The following is a 22,842-nucleotide window of genomic DNA, read 5'->3' on the forward strand; positions in this document are numbered from 1 at the left end:
TGTGCGTAGATGATGGTGTTACAGGACTGAAGTGTGCGTAGATGATGGTGTTACAGGACTGAAGTGTGCGTAGATGATGGTGTTACAGGACTGAACTGTGCGTAGATGATGGTGTTACAGGACTGAAGTGTGCGTAGATGATGGTGTTACAGGACTGAAGTGTGCGTAGATGATGGTGTTACAGGACTGAAGTGTGCGTAGATGATGGTGTTACAGGACTGAAGTGTGCGTAGATGATGGTGTTACAGGACTGAAATGTGCGTAGATGATGGTGTTACCAGGACTGAAGTGTGCGTAGATGATGGTGTTACAGGACTGAAGTGTGCGTGGATGATGGTGTTACAGGACTGAAGTGTGCGTAGATGATGGTGTCACAGGACTGAAGTGTGCGTAGATGATGGTGTTACAGGACTGAAGTGTGCGTAGATGATGGTGTTACAGGACTGAAGTGTGCGTAGATGATGGTGTTACAGGACTGAGTGTGCGTAGATGATGGTGTTACAGGACTGAAGTGTGCGTAGATGATGGTGTTACAGGACTGAAGTGTGCGTAGATGATGGTGTTACAGGACTGAAGTGTGCGTAGATGATGGTGTTACAGGACTGAACTGTGCGTAGATGATGGTGTTACAGGACTGAAGTGTGCGTAGATGATGGTGTTACAGGACTGAAGTGTGCGTAGATGATGGTGTTACAGGACTGAAGTGTGCGTAGATGATGGTGTTACAGGACTGAAGTGTGCGTAGATGATGGTGTTACAGGACTGAAATGTGCGTAGATGATGGTGTTACAGGACTGAAGTGTGCGTAGATGATGGTGTTACAGGACTGAAGTGTGCGTGGATGATGGTGTTACAGGACTGAAGTGTGCGTAGATGATGGTGTCACAGGACTGAAATGTGTGTAGATGATGGTGTTACAGGACTGAAGTGTGCGTAGATGATGGTGTTGCAGGACTGAAGTGTGCGTGGATGATGGTGTTACAGGACTGAAGTGTGCGTAGATGATGGTGTTACAGGACTGAAGTGTGCGTAGATGATGGTGTTACAGGACTGAAGTGTGCGTAGATGATGGTGTTACAGGACTGAAGTGTGCGTAGATGATGGTGTTACAGGACTGAAGTGTGCGTAGATGATGGTGTTACAGGACTGAAGTGTGCGTAGATGATGGTGTTGCAGGACTGAAGTGTGCGTGGATGATGGTGTTACAGGACTGAAGTGTGCGTAGATGATGGTGTTACAGGACTGAAGTGTGCGTAGATGATGGTGTTACAGGACTGAAGTGTGCGTAGATGATGGTGTTACAGGACTGAAGTGTGCGTAGATGATGGTGTTACAGGACTGAAGTGTGCGTAGATGATGTGTTACAGGACTGAAGTGTACGTAGATGATGGTGTTACAGGACTGAAGTGTGCGTAGATGATGGTGTCACAGGACTGAAATGTGCGTAGATGATGGTGTTACAGGACTGAAGTGTGCGTAGATGATGGTGTTGCAGGACTGAAGTGTGCGTGGATGATGGTGTTACAGGACTGAAGTGTGCGTAGATGATGGTGTTACAGGACTGAAGTGTGCGTAGATGATGGTGTTACAGGACTGAAGTGTGCGTAGATGATGGTGTTACAGGACTGAAGTGTGCGTAGATGATGGTGTTACAGGACTGAAGTGTGCGTAGATGATTGGTGTTGCAGGACTGAAGTGTGCGTGGATGATGGTGTTACAGGACTGAAGTGTGCGTAGATGATGGTGTTACAGGACTGAAGTGTGCGTAGATGATGGTGTTACAGGACTGAAGTGTGCGTAGATGATGGTGTTACAGGACTGAAGTGTGCGTAGATGATGGTGTTACAGGACTGAAGTGTGCGTAGATGATGGTGTTACAGGACTGAAGTGTACGTAGATGATGGTGTTACAGGACTGAAGTGTGCGTAGATGATGGTGTCACAGGACTGAAATGTGCGTAGATGATGGTGTTACAGGACTGAAGTGTGCGTAGATGATGGTGTTGCAGGACTGAAGTGTGCGTGGATGATGGTGTTACAGGACTGAAGTGTGCGTAGATGATGGTGTTACAGGACTGAAGTGTGCGTAGATGATGGTGTTACAGGACTGAAGTGTGCGTAGATGATGGTGTTACAGGACTGAAGTGTGCGTAGATGAATGCTGTGAAACATATTGATTGGACAACAAACATCATTTAGCAGAAATGTATCTTCACCATCCTTCTAAATCTCCATGGAAAAATAGGAAGAAGAAATCCTGCACAAATCCACTCCCACTCTTTCCCTCCACAATCATTGTTTTGTACATCTCAAAAGACAAGGCCTGTAATGAGGAGCCACTCATTTTCTCCTGTTTATTGTGTGTGTGTGTGTGTGTGTGTTTGTGTGTGTGTTTGTGTGTGTGTGTGTGTGCGCGTGCGCGTGCGCGTGTGTGTGTGTGTGTGTGTGTGTACATGTATTGAACACATCTTCCTTTACTGCGTGACGTCGGTGTCTGCTGTTTCTGTGCATGTGTCCTGGATCATGTTAATGACACTCCATGTGTCCTGGATCATGTTAATGACACTCCATGTGTCCTGGATCATGTTAATGACACTCCATGTGTCCTGGATCATGTTAATGACACTCCATGTGTCCTGGATCATGTTAATGACAACTCCATGTGTCCTGGATCATGTTAAAGACACTCCATGTGTCCTGGATCATGTTAAAGACACTCATGTGTCCTGGATCATGTTAATGACACTCCATGTGTCCTGGATCATGTTAATGACACTCCATGTGTCCTGGATCATGTTAATGACACTCCATGTGTCCTGGATCATGTTAATGACACTCCATGTGTCCTGGATCATGTTAATGACACTCCATGTGTCCTGGATCATGTTAATGACACTCCATGTGTCCTGGATCATGTTAATGACACTCCATGTGTCCTGGATCATGTTAATGACACTCCATGTGTCCTGGATCATGTTAATGACACTCCATGTGTCCTGGATCATGTTAAAGACACTCCATGTGTCCTGGATCATGTTAATGACACTCCATGTGTCCTGGATCATGTTAATGACACTCCATGTGTCCTGGATCATGTTAATGACACTCCATGTGTACTGGATCATGTTAATGACACTCCATGTGTCCTGGATCATGTTAATGACACTCCATGTGTCCTGGATCATGTTAAAGACACTCCATGTGTCCTGGATCATGTTAATGACACTCCATGTGTCCTGGATCATGTTAATGACACTCCATGTGTCCTGGATCATGTTAATGACACTCCATGTGTCCTGGATCATGTTAATGACACTCCATGTGTCCTGGATCATGTTAATGACACTCCATGTGTCCTGGATCATGTTAATGACACTCCATGTGTCCTGGATCATGTTAATGACACTCCATGTGTCCTGGATCATGTTAATGACACTCCATGTGTCCTGGATCATGTTAATGACACTCCATGTGTCCTGGATCATGTTAATGACACTCCATGTGTCTGGATCATGTTAATGACACTCCATGTGTCCTGGATCATGTTAATGACACTCCATGTGTCCTGGATCATGTTAATGACACTCCATGTGTCCTGGATCATGTTAATGACACTCCATGTGTCCTGGATCATGTTAAAGACACTCCATGTGTCCTGGATCATGTTAATGACACTCCATGTGTCCTGGATCATGTTAATGACACTCATGTGTCCTGGATCATGTTAATGACACTCCATGTGTCCTGGATCATGTTAATGACACTCCATGTGTCCTGGATCATGTTAATGACACTCCATGTGTCCTGGATCATGTTAATGACACTCCATGTGTCCTGGATCATGTTAATGACACTCCATGTGTCCTGGATCATGTTAATGACACTCCATGTGTCCTGGATCATGTTAATGACACTCCATGTGTCCTGGATCATGTTAATGACACTCCATGTGTCCTGGATCATGTTAATGACACTCCATGTGTCCTGGATCATGTTAATGACACTCCATGTGTCCTGGATCATGTTAAAGACACTCCATGTGTCCTGGATCATGTTAATGACACTCCATGTGTCCTGGATCATGTTAATGACACTCCATGTGTCCTGGATCATGTTAATGACACTCCATGTGTCCTGGATCATGTTAAAGACACTCCATGTGTCCTGGATCATGTTAATGACACTCCATGTGTCCTGGATCATGTTAATGACACTCCATGTGTCCTGGATCATGTTAATGACACTCCATGTGTCCTGGATCATGTTAATGACACTCCATGTGTCCTGGATCATGTTAATGACACTCCATGTGTCCTGGATCATGTTAATGACACTCCATGTGTCCTGGATCATGTTAATGACACTCCATGTGTCCTGGATCATGTTAATGACACTCCATGTGTCCTGGATCATGTTAATGACACTCCATGTGTCCTGGATCATGTTAATGACACTCCATGTGTCCTGGATCATGTTAATGACACTCCATGTGTCCTGGATCATGTTAATGACACTCCATGTGTCCTGGATCATGTAAAGACACTCCATGTGTCCTGGATCATGTTAATGACACTCCATGTGTCCTGGATCATGTTAAAGACACTCATGTGTCCTGGATCATGTTAATGACACTCCATGTGTCCTGGATCATGTTAATGACACTCCATGTGTCCTGGATCATGTTAATGACACTCCATGTGTCCTGGATCATGTTAATGACACTCCATGTGTCCTGGATCATGTTAATGACACTCCATGTGTCCTGGATCATGTTAAAGACACTCCATGTGTCCTGGATCATGTTAATGACACTCCATGTGTCCTGGATCATGTTAATGACACTCCATGTGTCCTGGATCATGTTAATGACACTCCATGTGTCCTGGATCATGTTAAAGACACTCCATGTGTCCTGGATCATGTTAAAGACACTCCATGTGTCCTGGATCATGTTAATGACACTCCATGTGTCCTGGATCATGTTAAAGACACTCCATGTGTCCTGGATCATGTTAATGACACTCCATGTGTCCTGGATCATGTTAATGACACTCCATGTGTCCTGGATCATGTTAATGACACTCCATGTGTCCTGGATCATGTTAATGACACTCCATGTGTCCTGGATCATGTTAATGACACTCCATGTGTCCTGGATCATGTTAATGACACTCCATGTGTCCTGGATCATGTTAAAGACACTCCATGTGTCCTGGATCATGTTAATGACACTCCATGTGTCCTGGATCATGTTAATGACACTCCATGTGTCCTGGATCATGTTAATGACACTCCATGTGTCCTGGATCATGTTAAAGACACTCCATGTGTCCTGGATCATGTTAATGACACTCCATGTGTCCTGGATCATGTTAATGACACTCCATGTGTCCTGGATCATGTTAATGACACTCCATGTGTCCTGGATCATGTTAAAGACACTCCATGTGTCCTGGATCATGTTAAAGACACTCCATGTGTCCTGGATCATGTTAATGACACTCCATGTGTCCTGGATCATGTTAATGACACTCCATGTGTCCTGGATCATGTTAATGACACTCCATGTGTCCTGGATCATGTTAATGACACTCCATGTGTCCTGGATCATGTTAATGACACTCCATGTGTCCTGGATCATGTTAATGACACTCCATGTGTCCTGGATCATGTTAATGACACTCCATGTGTCCTGGATCATGTTAATGACACTCCATGTGTCCTGGATCATGTTAATGACACTCCATGTGTCCTGGATCATGTTAAAGACACTCCATGTGTCCTGGATCATGTTAATGACACTCCATGTGTCCTGGATCATGTTAATGACACTCCATGTGTCCTGGATCATGTTAATGACACTCCATGTGTCCTGGATCATGTTAATGACACTCCATGTGTCCTGGATCATGTTAATGACACTCCATGTGTCCTGGATCATGTTAAAGACACTCCATGTGTCCTGGATCATGTTAATGACACTCCATGTGTCCTGGATCATGTTAATGACACTCCATGTGTCCTGGATCATGTTAATGACACTCCATGTGTCCTGGATCATGTTAATGACACTCCATGTGTCCTGGATCATGTTAATGACACTCCATGTGTCCTGGATCATGTTAATGACACTCCATGTGTCCTGGATCATGTTAATGACACTCCATGTGTCCTGGATCATGTTAAGACACTCCATGTGTCCTGGATCATGTTAATGACACTCCATGTGTCCTGGATCATGTTAATGACACTCCATGTGTCCTGGATCATGTTAATGACACTCCATGTGTCCTGGATCATGTTAAAGACACTCCATGTGTCCTGGATCATGTTAATGACACTCCATGTGTCCTGGATCATGTTAATGACACTCCATGTGTCCTGGATCATGTTAATGACACTCCATGTGTCCTGGATCATGTTAATGACACTCCATGTGTCCTGGATCATGTTAATGACACTCCATGTGTCCTGGATCATGTTAATGACACTCCATGTGTCCTGGATCATGTTAAAGACACTCATGTGTCCTGGATCATGTTAAAGACACTCCATGTGTCCTGGATCATGTTAATGACACTCCATGTGTCCTGGATCATGTTAATGACACTCCATGTGTCCTGGATCATGTTAATGACACTCCATGTGTCCTGGATCATGTTAATGACACTCCATGTGTCCTGGATCATGTTAATGACACTCCATGTGTCCTGGATCATGTTAATGACACTCCATGTCTCCTTCTGGATCATGTTAATGACACTCCATGTGTCCTGGATCATGTTAATGACACTCCATGTGTCCTGGATCATGTTAATGACACTCCATGTGTCCTGGATCATGTTAATGACACTCCATGTGTCCTGGATCATGTTAATGACACTCCATGTGTCCTGGATCATGTTAATGACACTCCATGTGTCCTGGATCATGTAATGACACTCCATGTGTCCTGGATCATGTTAATGACACTCCATGTGTCCTGGATCATGTTAATGACACTCCATGTGTCCTGGATCATGTTAATGACACTCCATGTGTCCTGGATCATGTTAATGACACTCCATGTGTCCTGGATCATGTTAATGACACTCCATGTGTCCTGGATCATGTTAATGACACTCCATGTGTCCTGGATCATGTTAATGACACTCCATGTGTCCTGGATCATGTTAATGACACTCCATGTGTCCTGGATCATGTTAATGACACTCCATGTGTCCTGGATCATGTTAATGACACTCCATGTGTCCTGGATCATGTTAATGACACTCCATGTGTCCTGGATCATGTTAATGACACTCCATGTGTCCTGGATCATGTTAATGACACTCCATGTGTCCTGGATCATGTTAATGACACTCATGTGTCCTGGATCATGTTAATGACACTCCATGTGTCCTGGATCATGTTAAAGACACTCCATGTGTCCTGGATCATGTTAATGACACTCCATGTGTCCTGGGATCATGTTAATGACACTCCATGTGTCCTGGATCATGTTAATGACACTCCATGTGTCCTGGATCATGTTAATGACACTCCATGTGTCCTGGATCATGTTAATGACACTCCATGTGTCCTGGATCATGTTAAAGACACTCCATGTGTCCTGGATCATGTTAATGACACTCCATGTGTCCTGGATCATGTTAATGACACTCCATGTGTCCTGGATCATGTTAAAGACACTCATGTGTCCTGGATCATGTTAATGACACTCCATGTGTCCTGGATCATGTTAAAGACACTCCATGTGTCCTGGATCATGTTAATGACACTCCATGTGTCCTGGATCATGTTAAAGACACTCCATGTGTCCTGGATCATGTTAATGACACTCCATGTGTCCTGGATCATGTTAATGACACTCCATGTGTCCTGGATCATGTTAATGACACTCCATGTGTCCTGGATCATGTTAATGACACTCCATGTGTCCTGGATCATGTTAATGACACTCCATGTGTCCTGGATCATGTTAATGACACTCCATGTGTCCTGGATCATGTTAATGACACTCCATGTGTCCTGGATCATGTTAATGACACTCCATGTGTCCTGGATCATGTTAATGACACTCCATGTGTCCTGGATCATGTTAAAGACACTCCATGTGTCCTGGATCATGTTAATGACACTCCATGTGTCCTGGATCATGTTAATGACACTCCATGTGTCCTGGATCATGTTAATGACACTCCATGTGTCCTGGATCATGTTAATGACACTCCATGTGTCCTGGATCATGTTAATGACACTCCATGTGTCCTGGATCATGTTAATGACACTCCATGTGTCCTGGATCATGTTAAAGACACTCCATGTGTCCTGGATCATGTTAATGACACTCCATGTGTCCTGGATCATGTTAATGACACTCCATGTGTCCTGGATCATGTTAATGACACTCCATGTGTCCTGGATCATGTTAATGACACTCCATGTGTCCTGGATCATGTTAATGACACTCCATGTGTCCTGGATCATGTTAATGACACTCCATGTGTCCTGGATCATGTTAATGACACTCCATGTGTCCTGGATCATGTTAATGACACTCCATGTGTCCTGGATCATGTTAATGACACTCCATGTGTCCTGGATCATGTTAAGACACTCCATGTGTCCTGGATCATGTTAATGACACTCCATGTGTCTGGATCATGTAATGACACTCATGTGTCCTGGATCATGTAATGACTCATCTGATCTTCCATGTGTCCTGGATCATGTTAATGACACTCCATGTGTCCTGGATCATGTTAATGACACTCCATGTGTCCTGGATCATGTTAATGACACTCCATGTGTCCTGGATCATGTTAATGACACTCCATGTGTCCTGGATCATGTTAATGACACTCCATGTGTCCTGGATCATGTTAATGACACTCCATGTGTCCTGGATCATGTTAATGACACTCCATGTGTCCTGGATCATGTTAATGACACTCCATGTGTCCTGGATCATGTTAATGACACTCCATGTGTCCTGGATCATGTTAAAGACACTCCATGTGTCCTGGATCATGTAAAGACACTCCATGTGTCCTGGATCATGTTAATGACACTCCATGTGTCCTGGATCATGTTAATGACACTCCATGTGTCCTGGATCATGTTAATGACACTCCATGTGTCCTGGATCATGTTAATGACACTCCATGTGTCCTGGATCATGTTAATGACACTCCATGTGTCCTGGATCATGTAAAGACACTCCATGTGTCCTGGATCATGTTAAAGACACTCCATGTGTCCTGGATCATGTTAATGACACTCCATGTGTCCTGGATCATGTTAATGACACTCCATGTGTCCTGGATCATGTTAATGACACTCCATGTGTCCTGGATCATGTTAATGACACTCCATGTGTCCTGGATCATGTTAATGACACTCCATGTGTCCTGGATCATGTTAATGACACTCCATGTGTCCTGGATCATGTTAATGACACTCCATGTGTCCTGGATCATGTTAATGACACTCCATGTGTCCTGGATCATGTTAATGACACTCCATGTGTCCTGGATCATGTTAATGACACTCCATGTGTCCTGGATCATGTTAATGACACTCCATGTGTCCTGGATCATGTTAATGACACTCCATGTGTCCTGGATCATGTTAATGACACTCCATGTGTCCTGGATCATGTTAATGACACTCCATGTGTCCTGGATCATGTTAATGACACTCCATGTGTCCTGGATCATGTTAATGACACTCCATGTTCCTTGGATCATGTAATACACTCCATGTGTCCTGGATCATGTTAATGACACTCCATGTGTCCTGGATCATGTTAATGACACTCCATGTGTCCTGGATCATGTTAATGACACTCCATGTGTCCTGGATCATGTTAATGACACTCCATGTGTCCTGGATCATGTAATGACACTCCATGTGTTCCTGGATCATGTTAATGACACTCCATGTTGTCCTGGATCATGTTAATGACACTCCATGTGTCCTGATCATGTTAATGACACTCCTGTGTCCTGGATCATGTTAAGACACTCCATTGTGTCCTGGATCATGTTAATGACACTCCATGTGTCCTGGATCATGTTAAAGACACTCCATGTGTCCTGGAATAATTGAAATGATCTGGCAGTAAAACACAGTGATGGCTTTAATTAAGCCCAAGATGCTGTTTTATGTCTCTTTGTGTGTCGCACCTACTGAGTCCTTTCTGCCCTCATCACTGACTCTTCATTTACATACACACAGTTTACATTGACATCATTACAAATTCATGTTTGAAATATATTTTTCAATTAATATACTTAGTTTTACATGTTTTACTTTGTATATGTTTACATTAACATGTGTGTGTGTGTGAGTGGTGTTGTGTGTGTGTGTGTGTGTGTGTGTGTGTGTGTGTGAGTGTGTGTGTGTGTGTGTGTGTGTGTGTGAGTGTGTGTGTATAGCTATATATATATATATATATATATATATATATATATATATATATATATATATATATGTACAGTACAGGTCAAAAGTTTGGACACAGCTTCTCATTCAAGGCAAGGCAAGTTTATTTGTGTAGCACTTTTCATACACAAGGCAGACTCAAAGTGCTTCACAGACAACAAAGTGAAATGAAAGAAAATAAAAGCAAAATTAAAATGCAGACAATAAAAATAAAAACAGTGCGGACGTTAAAAGTTAAAAGATTAAAATATTTAGCTGAAAGCTAAGGTGAACATAAAAGTCTTCAGTCTAGTTTTAAAAGTAGTCAGAGTTGGGGAAAGTCAGGAAGTTTATTCCAGCTATTTGTTGCATCGTGACTGAATGATGCTCTCCCTTCATTGGACTTTACTCTGGGAACCACTAACAGATTAGTCTCAGAAGATCTTAGTGATCTAGAGGGTTTATATAGTGGGAGCATATCAGTGATATACTAGACCAGGGGTCGGCAACCCGCGGCTCTAGAGCCGCATGTGGCTCTTTAGCGCCGCCCTAGTGGCTCTCTGAAGCTTTTTCAAAAATGTATGAAAAATGGAAAAAGATGAGGGGAAAAAAAACAATTTTTTTTTGTTTTAATATGGTTTCTGTATGAGGACAAACATGACACAAACCTCCCTTATTGTTATAAAGCACACTGTTTATATTAAACATGCTTCACTGATTGGAGTATTTGGCAAGCGCCGTTTTGTCCTACTAATTTTGGCGGTCCTTGAACTCACCTTAGTTTGTTTCCATGTATAACTTTCTCCGACTTTCTAGGACGTGTTTTATGCCACTTTTTTTTCTGTCTCTTTTTGTCCACTACACTTTTAACGTTGTGCGTGAATACACAAAGGTGAGTTTTGTTGATGTTATTGACTTGTGTGGAGTGCTAATCAGACATATTTGGTCACTGCATGACTGCAAGCTAATCGATGCTAACATGCTATTTAGGCTAGCTATATGTACATATTGCATCACTATGCCTCATTTGTAGCTATATTTGAGCTCATTTAGTTTCCTTTAAGTCATCTTATTCAATTTATATCTCATGACACACTATCTGTATGTCATATGGCTTCTAATTTGTTGCGGCTCCAGACAGATTTGTTTTTGTATTTTTGCTCCAATATGGCTCTTTCAACATTTTGGGTTGCCGACCCCTGTACTAGACCATGTAGTGGTCTCAGAAGATCTTAGTGATCTAGAGGGCTTATATAGTGGGAGCATGTCAGTGATATACTAGACCATGTAGTGGTCTCAGAAGATCTTAGTGATCTAGAGGGCTTCTATAGTGGGAGCATATCAGTGATATACTAGACCATGTAGTGGTCTCAGAAGATCTTAGTGATCTAGAGGGCTTATATAGTGGGAGCATGTCAGTGATATACTAGACCATGTAGTGGTCTCAGAAGATCTTAGTGATCTAGAGGGCTTATATAGTGGGAGCATGTCAGTGATATACTAGACCATGTAGTGGTCTCAGAAGATCTTAGTCTCTAGATCTAGAGGGCTTATATAGTGGGAGCATATCAGTGATATACTAGACCATGTAGTGCTCTCAGAAGATCTTAGTGATCTAGAGGGCTTATATAGTGGGAGCATATCAGTGATATACTAGACCATGTAGTGGTCTCAGAAGATCTTAGTGATCTAGAGGGCTTATATAGTGGGAGCATATCAGTGATATACTAGACCATGTAGTGGTCTCAGAAGATCTTAGTGATCTAGAGGGCTTATATAGTGGGAGCATATCAGTGATATACTAGACCATGTAGTGGTCTCAGAAGATCTTAGTGATCTAGAGGGCTTATATAGTGGGAGCATATCAGTGATATACTAGACCATGTAGTGATTTATATGTGAGCAGATCAATTCTCTGATGTACTGGGAGCCAAAGTAAGGATTTAAGAATTGCTGTAATGTGCTCCCATGTTTTGGTGTTTGTTAGAAGTCTAGCAGCAGCGTTCTGAACAAGCTGTAGCTGCCTGACAGTGTTTTTGGGAAGACCTGCAAGGAGACCATTACAATAGTCTAGCCTACTGGTAATAAAGGCATGTACAAGTTGTTCTAAGTCTTGAGCTGACATGAGCCCTCTAAGTCTTGTTACATTTTTGAGGTGATAGTAGGCCCATTTTGTTACTGATTTGATGTGACTGTCGAAATGTAAATCAGAATCTAAAATAACCCCAAGATTTCTGGCTTTATTTGAGGTTTTCAGGGACAGTGATTGAAGGTGTTGGACGACTTTAAACCTTTCTTTTTTAGCAGCAAAAACAATGATCTCAGTTTTATCTTCATTTAGTTGTAGGACATGTTGGCACATCCAGTGTTTGACTTGCTCAATGCACTGGCACAGAAGATCTATGGGGCGATAGTCATTTGGTGATAGCGCTACATAGATTTGGGTGTCATCGGCATAGCAATGATGGTCAATGTTATTATTTGGCATGATTTGTCCTAGTGGGAGCATGTAGATGTTAAATAAAGTGGGCCCCAAGATTGAACCTTGGGGGACTCCACACGTTACGTTGGTTGCTTCTGATACAAAGTCACCAATGGAAACAAAATAGTTCCTATCTTGTAGATATGACTTGAACCAGATTAAAACTGTGCCTGAGATCCCCACCCAGTTTTCCAACCTGTCCAAAAGTATTGAGTGGTGGACAGTGTCAAATGCAGCACTGAGGTCCAAAAGTATTGAGTGGTGGACAGTGTCAAATGCAGCACTGAGGTCCAAAAGTATTGAGTGGTGGACAGTGTCTAATGCAGCACTGAGGTCCAATAGCATTAATACTGAAGTTTGTGTTTAGACAGATGTCATTTATGACTTGAAGAAGGGCCGTCTCTGTGCTATGAAGAGGTCCAAATCCTGACTGGAAGTTGTTGTGGCAGCCAAGAAGTGATTTAGTTGTTGGAGGACAACTTTCTCAATGATTTGACTTCTGAATGCTAGATTGTAAATGGGTGTGTAGTTGTTGCTAACAGAGGCATCTAGGCTCCGCTTTTTTAGAAGAGCTTTAATGACTGCAGTTCAGAAAGCCTTGGGGAAATTGCCCGATTGAATAGAATGATGAACTATTTGCAAGACGTCTGTTGATAGGCAGTCAAAAACATTGTTAAAGAAGTTGGTAGGTAAAACATGAAGGCAGCAGGTGGATGACTTTAGAGCTGTCACCGTTTCCACTAGAGTTTTAGAGTCTATGGCATTAAAGCTTGCCATCATTGCTGTGTTACTTTTGCCTAAATGTGGTGGTGATCCAACTTTTTTACTTGAGATATTGATGGTGCGTCTGATGCCTTCAATGTGATCAGTATAAAAGAATGCAAACTCATTGCATTTCTGCATGGAATGGAGTTGGGCTGGTATTTGTGTTGGGGGGTTGGTCAGTCTGTCAATGGTTGCCAATAAGCTTTTGGCCTTATTTGTGTTGCTGTTTATGATATTGGAGAAGAATGTTTCTCTAGCACTTTTTAAGACTAAATTGTAGGCCTGGAGGCTCTCTTTATAGATGTCATGGTGAATATGAAGTTTTGTATTCCGCCAGATTCGTTCAGCCTTCCTGCACTCTCTTCTCTGGGCTGTTACAGCAGCAGATTTTCTCCAGGGTGCCTTTTGCTTACCAGAAATCGTTGTAACTGTAACAGGTGCAATGATATCTGTGATATTCACAATTTTGGAATTAAAGTTGCTTACAAGATCATCAGCATGACATGGGTTTAGAGGTGGTAGTGAGGAGATGGCCTTTTTAAAGAGGACATTAGCATGTTCATTTATGTACCGCTTTTTGACATTCTTGGATTCTGTTTGTGTGTCCGGAATGACAGAAATACTAAAGAAAACACAGAAATGATCAGACAATGAAGGATCAATCACAAGAACATCAGAAACATTGAGAGCTTTTGTGATAATCCGGTCCAGAGTGTGTCCCTTACAATGAGTAGCCTCTTTCACATGTTGACACACTTCAAATGTGTCTAAAATAGTCAAAAGTTATTTTGCACCCGTGTCATTCAAATCGTCAATATGAAAATTATAATCACCAGTTATAAGCAGGCAGTCAAAGTCAGTGGAGATGCTAGACAATAATTCAGTAAAATCATCGAAAAAATGTGCAGAATATTTAGGTGGCCTGTAGATAATTAATATACTGTAGATAATTAACAAGAGAATTTTGGGAGAGCATTTGGGAGAGCACACAGCTAGTCAAATGATGTCAAATCACATGACAAGTGACATCTGTTTCCCCTGAAACATGTTTTTCATGTGTTTGCTTTATTTTCATGACTATTTACATTGTAGGTTGTCTCTAAAGGCATCACAACTATCACAGCTGTGAAGTGAAAGTGAGGTGACTACCTCTTGAAGCTCATGGAGAGAATGCCAAGAGTGTGCAAAGCAGTGATCAGAGCAACGAGTGGCTACTTTGAAGAAACTAGAATATAAAACATGTTTTCGGTTATTTTTTGTTAAGTACATAACTCCACATGTGTTCATTCATAGTTTTGATGTGACAATCTATAATGTCAATAGTCATGGAAATAAAGAACACACATTGTTACGGCCACTCTCGCATTCAAAAAAGTTTGAAAAAATAAAAATAAAGATAGCAGAGTAGTCCTGAGGAGGAGGTCTATGACTCATTAAAGTCCTTAATAAGCACTCGTGATTCCAAATGATCATCATTTATTTTCACAAACAAAAAATATTCTCCGTGGTTGACTTCAACATAATCTAAAAAACGTATTTAGCGGTAAACAAAGTGTTTCACTCCTCCTCCTTCAACATGACAGACACACAAAAAGCACCCGGCTGTCCTGTCTTCTTAATTCTAGGAGGAGGAAGTGTCACCATCAGGAAAACTATCAGTCAATCATCATTCATCTAAAACATCCAATAATTCATCAACATCATCATTGGCATTATTTGATTTCATTGTCAAAACAATTCATAAATAAATAATATAGATAGGCTCCAACACACATTGAATGAGGAGACCGTGTGTCCAAACTTTTGGCCTGTACTGTATATATATATATATATATATATATATATATATATATATATATATATATATATATATATATATATATATATATATATATATATATATATATATATATATATATATATATATATATATATATATATATACACACACTATATTGCCAAAAGTATTTGGCCACCTGCCTTGACTCACATATGAACTTGAAGTGCCATCCCATTCCTAACCCATAGGGTTCAATATGACCTTTTGCAGCTATTACAGCTTCACCTCTTCTGGGAAGGCTGTCCACAAGGTTGCAGAGTGTGTTTATAGCAATTTTCCAGCATTCCTCCAAAAGCGCATTGGTGAGGTCACACACGAGAAGGCCTGGCTCGCAGTCTCCCTTCTAATTCATCCCAAAGGTGTTCTATCAGGTTCAGGTCAGGACTCTGTGCAGGCCAGTCAATTTCATCCACACCAGACTCTGTCATCCATGTCTTTATAGACCTTGCTTTGTGCACTGGAGGAAGGGGCCCGCTCCAAACTGTTCCCACAAGGTTGGGAGCATGGAATTGTCCAAAATGTTTTGCTATCCTGGAGCATTCAAAGTTCCTTTCACTGGAACTAAGAGGCCAAGCCCAACTCCTAAAAAACAACTCCACACCATATTTCCTCCACCAAATTTTACATTTGGCACAATGCAGTCCAAAATTTACCATTTTCCTGGCAACCTCCAAAGCCAGACTGCTCCATCAGATGTAAAAGTGTGATTCATCAGTCCAGAGAAGGTGTGTCCACTGCTCTAGAGTCCAGTGGTGATGTCCTTTACACCACTGCATCCCACACTTTGCATTGGACTTGGTGTTGTATGGTTTAGATTCAGCCGCTCGGCCATGGAAACCCATTCCATGACGCTCTCTGCGTGCTGTACGTGGGCTAATTGGAAGGTGACATGAAGTTTGGAGCTCTGACTGTGCAGAACGTCTTTGCACTATGCTGACCTCTCTGTCACTTTACCTGGCCTACCACTTTGCACTATGTGCTTCAGCATCCTCTCTGTCAGTTTACCTGGCCTACCACTTTGCACTATGTGCTTCAGCATCCTCTCTGTCAGTTTACCTGGCCTACCACTTGGTGGCTGACTTGCTGTTGTTCCCAAACTCTTCACTTTTCTTAGAATAAAGCCGACAGTTGACTTTGGAATATTTAGGAGTGGGGACATTTCAGGACTGGATTTGTTGCACAGGTGGCATCCTGTGACAGTTCCATACTGGAAATCACTGAGAGTGGCCCATTCTTTCACACATGTTTGTAGAAACAGTGTCCATGCCTAAGTGCTGGATTTGATACACCTGTGATTAGTGATTAGGACACCTGGTTCTCATCATTTGGATGGCTGGCAATATAGTGTATGTACATGTATATATGTATGTATGTGTATATACATGTCAAAAATGACTTAGTTTACTTGTACAATTCCATCCATCCATTTTCTACCGCTTATTCCCTTTAGGGTCGCGGGGGGTGCTGGAGCCTATCTCAGCTACAATCGGGCGGAAGGCGGGGTACACCCTGGACAAGTCGCCCCCACATCGCAGGGCCAACACAGATAGACAGACAATATTCACACTCACATTCACACACTAGGGCCAATTTTAGTGGCAGGATCGAACCCAGAACCTTCATATTGGGAGGCAGACGCACTAACCCCTCTGCCACCATGCTGCCCCACTTGTACAATTCATGTCTTTAATTATTTAATGATAAAGTAAATAAAGTGATCAGGGCAACGATTAGTGAGGAGACTTGTTCACCACTGTGTTACATGGCCTTTCCTTTTAACAACACTCAGTAAACGATTGGGAAGTGAGGAAACTAATTGTTGAAGCTTTCTTGGTTTATGTAGAGTTTCAGTGGTTCAACAGTCCGGGGTCTCCGCTGTCCTATTTTAGGCTTCATAATGCGCCACACATTTTGGATGGGAGACAGGTCTGGACTGCAGGCGGGCCAGGAAAGTACCCGCACTCTTTTTTTACGTTGGAACACATGCTGAATGTGGCTTGGCATTGTCTTGCTGAAATAAGCAGGGGCGTCCATGAAAAAGACGGCGCTTAAATGGCAACATATGTTGTTCCAAAAGCTGTATGTACCTTTCAGCATTAATGGTGCCTTCACAGATGTGTAAGTTACCCATGTCTTGGCCACTAATACACCCCCATACCATCACACATGCTGCCTTTTACACTTTGCATGGATAACAGTCTGGATGGTTCGCTTCCGCTTTGGTCCGGATGACACGATGTGGAATATTTCCAAAAACAATTTGAAATGTGGACTCGTCAGACCACAGAACACTTTTCCACTTTGCATGAGTCCATCTTAGATGATCTCGGGCCCAGAGAAGCCGGCGACGTTTCTGGGTGTTGTTGATAAATGGCTTTGGCTTTGCATAGTAGAGCTTTAACTTGCACTTACAGATGTAGCGACCAACTGTAGTTACTGACAGTGGGTTTCTGAAGTGTTCCTGAGCCCATGTGGTGATATCCTTTAGAGATTTATGTCGGTTTTTGATACAGTGCCGTCTGAGGGATGGAAGGTCACGCTCATTCAATGTTGGTTTCCGGCCATGCTGCTTACCTGCAGTGATTTCTCCACATTCTCTGAACCTTTTGATGATATTATGGAGCGTAGATGTTGAAATCCCTACATTTCTTGCAATTGCACTTTGAGAAATGTTGTTGTTAAAGTCCTACTGAAAGCCACTACTAGCGACCACGCAGTCTGATAGTTTATATATCAATGATGACATCTTAACATTGCAACACATGCCAATACGGCCGGGTTAACTTATAAAGTGACATTTTACATTTCCCGGGGAACTTCCGGTTCAAAACGCCTTTGGAGGATGACGTATGCGCGTGACGTCGCGAGGTCCACGGAAGTGTTTGGACCCTTTTGGACACAATACACAGAGCTCTGTTTTCTTCGACAAAATTCCACAGTATTGTGGACATCTGTGTTGGTGAATCTTTTGCAATTTGTTTAATGAACAATGGAGGCTGCAAAGAAGAACGTTGTAGGTGGGATCGGTGTATTAGCGGCTGGCTGCAGCAACACAACAAGGAGGACTTTGTTGGATAGCAGACGCGCTAGCGGCGAACTCACCTTGACTTCCTACGTCCCCGGGCCGCCGACCGCACCGTCGATCGCTGGAACGCAGGTGAGCACGGGTGTTGATGAGCAGATGAGGGCTGGCTGGCGTAGGTGGAGCGCTAATGTTTTTATCATAGCTCTGACGAGGTCCCGTTGTTAAGTTAGCGTTGTTAGCAACAGCATTGCTAGGCTTCGACAGGCGTGGAATACACATTAACCGTGTATTTACATGTCCAGTGTTTGGTTGGGTGTCTCCTGATAGTAGTATTGTTGATCTGCTGTCTATCCTTCCAGGGATTTATTTATTTTGTTTCTATCTGCATTTGAGACAGATGCTATCACGTTAGCTCATGGTAAAGAGCTTCGTCGATGTATTGTCGTGGAGATAAAAGTCACTGTGAATGTCCATTTCGCCTTCTGGACTCTCATTTTCAAGAGGATATAGTATCCCAGGTGGCTTAAAATACAAATCTGTGATCCACAATAGAAAAAGGAGAGAGTGTGGAATCCAATGAGCCAGCTTGTACCTAAGTTACGCTCAGAGCGAAAAAAGATATCTCTTGAACTGCATTCTAGTCCGTCACTCTAACGTTCCTCATCCACAAATCTTTCATCCTCGCTCAAATTAATGGGGTAATCGTCACTTTCTCGCTCCTAATATGTCCCGCTCCATTGTAAACAACGGGGAATTGTGAGCAGCACTACCGCTTGTGACGTCACGCTACTTCCGGTAGGGGCAAGGTTTTTTTTATCAGCGACCAAAAGTTGCGAACTTTATCGTCGATGTTCTCTACTAAATCCTTTCAGCAAAAATATGGCAATATCGCGACATGATCAAGTATGACACATAGAATGGATCTGCTATTCCCGTTTGAATACAAAAAAATCATTTCAGTAGGCCTTTAAACTGTTTGACTATTTGCTCAAGCAGTTGTGGACAAAGTGGTGTACCTCGCCCCATCCTTTCTTGTGAAGACTGAGCATTTTTTGGGAAGCTGTTTTTATACCCAATCATGGCACCCACCTGTTCCCAATTAGCCTGCACACCTGTGGGATGTTCCAAATAAGTGTTTGATGAGCATTCCTCAACTTTATCAGTATTTATTGCCACCTTTCCCAACTTCTTTGTCACGTGTTGCTGCCATCAAACTCTAAAGGTAATGATTATTTGAAAAAAAAAAAAACGTTTATGAGTTTGAACATGAAATATGTTGTCTTTGTAGCATATTCAACTGAATATGGCTTGAAAAGGATTTGCAAATCATTGTATTCTGTTTATATTTACATCTAACACCATTTCCCAACTCCTATGGAAACGGGGTTTGTATGAGAAGGCTTGTGTAGACCATCCCTAAGAAGATGGTAGTTCACGTAGCTGACCTGCAGGTTCTACCCAGTGGAAAAGCCTCCAGAACCTTGTCCTCCTGAAAAGATGTGCAGTATTGCAGACATGAACACTTTTTCTCTCTCTTGTTCCTGACATTCCAGGTAAGCCGAAGCCTGCTGGCTCCGCTGTCGCTGGACATCGCAGGGGACCCAGACAGTGACCGGGCTTTAGGCAAACAGCGCCTCAGCGTCGCCATAGGTGTGCTGGCTGGAGCCGCAGCCGTCATCTTGGTCATCCTCCTTGTGGTCACTGCCAGGCAATGTGGCACCCAAGGCAAGAATGGCTACGAGGCCGGCAAAAAGGAGCCAGAGGAAGACTTCTTCAGTCCTTCGGGGGCTCAACCACAGGTGGGCCGTGGCGGCGGATCCGACCGAGGCCGCAAACCTCGACGGGACAAACGCAATGGAAGCGGTGGCGGTGTAGCAGCTGCAGGTGCCAAGTCGGACAGGTCCCTATACAGCGGCATCGTCACTGTCAACGGACTTCGCCGCCACGGCAACGAGGAAGAGGAGGAGGATATAAGCGGTGCAAGCGAGCGCCTGGCAGCACGCTACTGCGCCGTCGACGGTGATCCCGGCAGCCCGAGGATGGGTGGCGGCAGAAGACACCAGTCCAGCCCGGATTTGGCCAGACACTACAAGTCCAGCTCGCCTCTCCCGGCCGTCAACCTCCAGCCTCACTCGCCTCCAGCCGAGGGGAAGAAGCACCAGGCGGTCCAGGAGCTGCCGCCCTCCAACACCTTTGTGGGCAGCGGGGGCTGCGTGGGTAGCACCGCTTCCAGCAGCAGTAGCGGCAACGGCGACGCCATGTCCTTGGGATCTGACCAGTGCTCAGAGTATGGCTGCCAGACTGGGAACAGGTACAACAAACAGGTAAGACACCTCGGAAGTGTGACACTCGTTTGTTTCCACTGTAAACTCTGCAAAATGTCCCCACTTCTTTCCGACATGCTCGTTGTCCGCTTCCTCGCCAGCTTCATTTCTTCCTGTTCAGGCATCTGCTGCTCACATCTAAAGAGCGCAGTGTGTTGTGTGTGTGTGTAGGCATCTTAAGCCGTGTGTCGGCCTGAATGTGTGCTGCTCACATCTAAAGAGTGCAGTGTGTTGTGTGTGTGTGTGTAGGCATCTCAAGCCGGAATGTGCGCGCTCAACATCATGCATTAGCCACATGGAACACAAGGAAGGAGTTTTTTGTCAACCCTGTGAAGTTCAGATGGACATCCACGCAGGGAGTGGGCGTTTAGTTGCCATCAAAAGGCTAATTATTCACTTTGCCTTGTCAAGCTGTTTTCTTTCCTGATTCCAGCCAAGATGTGAGAAAGATCAGTTGCACAGCTAATGAAGGTTGTGACTTGTGCAGGAAGTTCAAAGCCTGCTGACAAATAAATACGGTTGTCCTAGCCAACCTTCCACCCACCCAGGCAGCATCTATCATCTGAAGACACAGCAGGGTGTCTCTAGTCCGAGGGGAGTTCTGCTCTGAGTGATGCTTGAGTGACAGCTAACCCCTCTTAAAGGGGCAGCCTCTTGTTTCCATGACTGACAGCTCTACATTTATCCTCCCCGTGGTGAGAAAGTGCTGATGTGGTCATTAAAAGGGAACCAGAGGAGCTTCTTAGGCTAATCAATTCATACACAGGCCCCGTTCATCCTGCTCAACACGCACACACACACACACTAATATGCACACACACACACTTCTGAGGTTAATCCATTACGGAGTCAATCCTCTTAATCTGCCTTTCAGAGTAAGAAAATGCTGACTATGAGAGTTTTGCTCTTCATGCCTACGGACACACAGACAGACCTACGTGCACACAGACAGACCTACAGACACACAGACAGACCTACAGACACACAGACAGACCTACGGACATACAGACAGACCTACGGACACACAGACAGACCTACAGACACAGAGACAGACCTACAGACACACAGACAGACTTACGGACATACAGACAGACCTACAGACACACAGACAGACCTACAGACACACAGACAGACCTACGGACACACAGACAGACCTACAGACACACAGACAGACTTACAGACACACAGACAGACCTACGTGAACACAGACAGACCTACGGACACACAGACAGACCTACGGACACACAGACAGACCTATGGACACACAGACAGACCTACGGACACACAGACAGACCTACGGACACACAGACAGACCTACGGACACACAGACAGACCTACAGACACACAGACAGACCTACGGACACACAGACAGACCTATGGACACACAGACAGACCTACGGACACACAGACAGACCTACGTGCACACAGACAGACCTACAGACACACAGACAGACCTACAGACACACAGACAGACCTATGTGCACACAGACAGACCTACAGACACACAGACAGACCTACGGACACACAGACAGACCTACAGACACACAGACAGAACTACGGACACACAGACAGACCTACGGACACACAGACAGACCTACAGACACACAGACAGACCTACGTGCACACAGACAGACCTACAGACACACAGACAGACCTACAGACACACAGACAGACCTACAGACACACAGACAGACTTACGGACACAGACAGACCTACAGACACACAGACAGACCTACGGACATACAGACAGACCTACGTGCACACAGACAGACTTACAGACACACAGACAGACCTACGGACACACAGACAGACCTACGTGCACACAGACAGACTTACAGACACACAGACAAACCTACGTGAACACAGACAGACTTACAGACACACAGACAGACCTACGGACACACAGACAGACTTACAGACACACAGACAGACCTATGGACACACAGACAGACCTACGTGAACACAGACAGACCTACAGA

The 22,842-nt window shown here is 43.8% G+C and overlaps 1 protein-coding gene across 1 annotated transcript in view; it reads left to right on the top strand.

Annotated features, from left to right (window-relative positions):
* The window catches only part of pcdh7a (protocadherin 7a), a 41,999-nt gene extending 20,845 nt beyond the window's left edge, over nt 1–21,154 (top strand). Inside the window, exons 4-5 of the mRNA XM_062025971.1 lie at nt 20,093–21,013; nt 21,113–21,154. Coding sequence (XP_061881955.1) covers nt 20,093–21,013; nt 21,113–21,154 — 963 coding nt within the window. The remainder of the gene's footprint in view (nt 1–20,092; nt 21,014–21,112) is intronic.
* Nucleotides 21,155–22,842: the final 1,688 nt, after the last annotated feature.

This window comes from Entelurus aequoreus, linkage group LG18 (assembly GCF_033978785.1).
Source record: "Entelurus aequoreus isolate RoL-2023_Sb linkage group LG18, RoL_Eaeq_v1.1, whole genome shotgun sequence".
NCBI lineage: Eukaryota > Metazoa > Chordata > Actinopteri > Syngnathiformes > Syngnathidae > Entelurus > Entelurus aequoreus.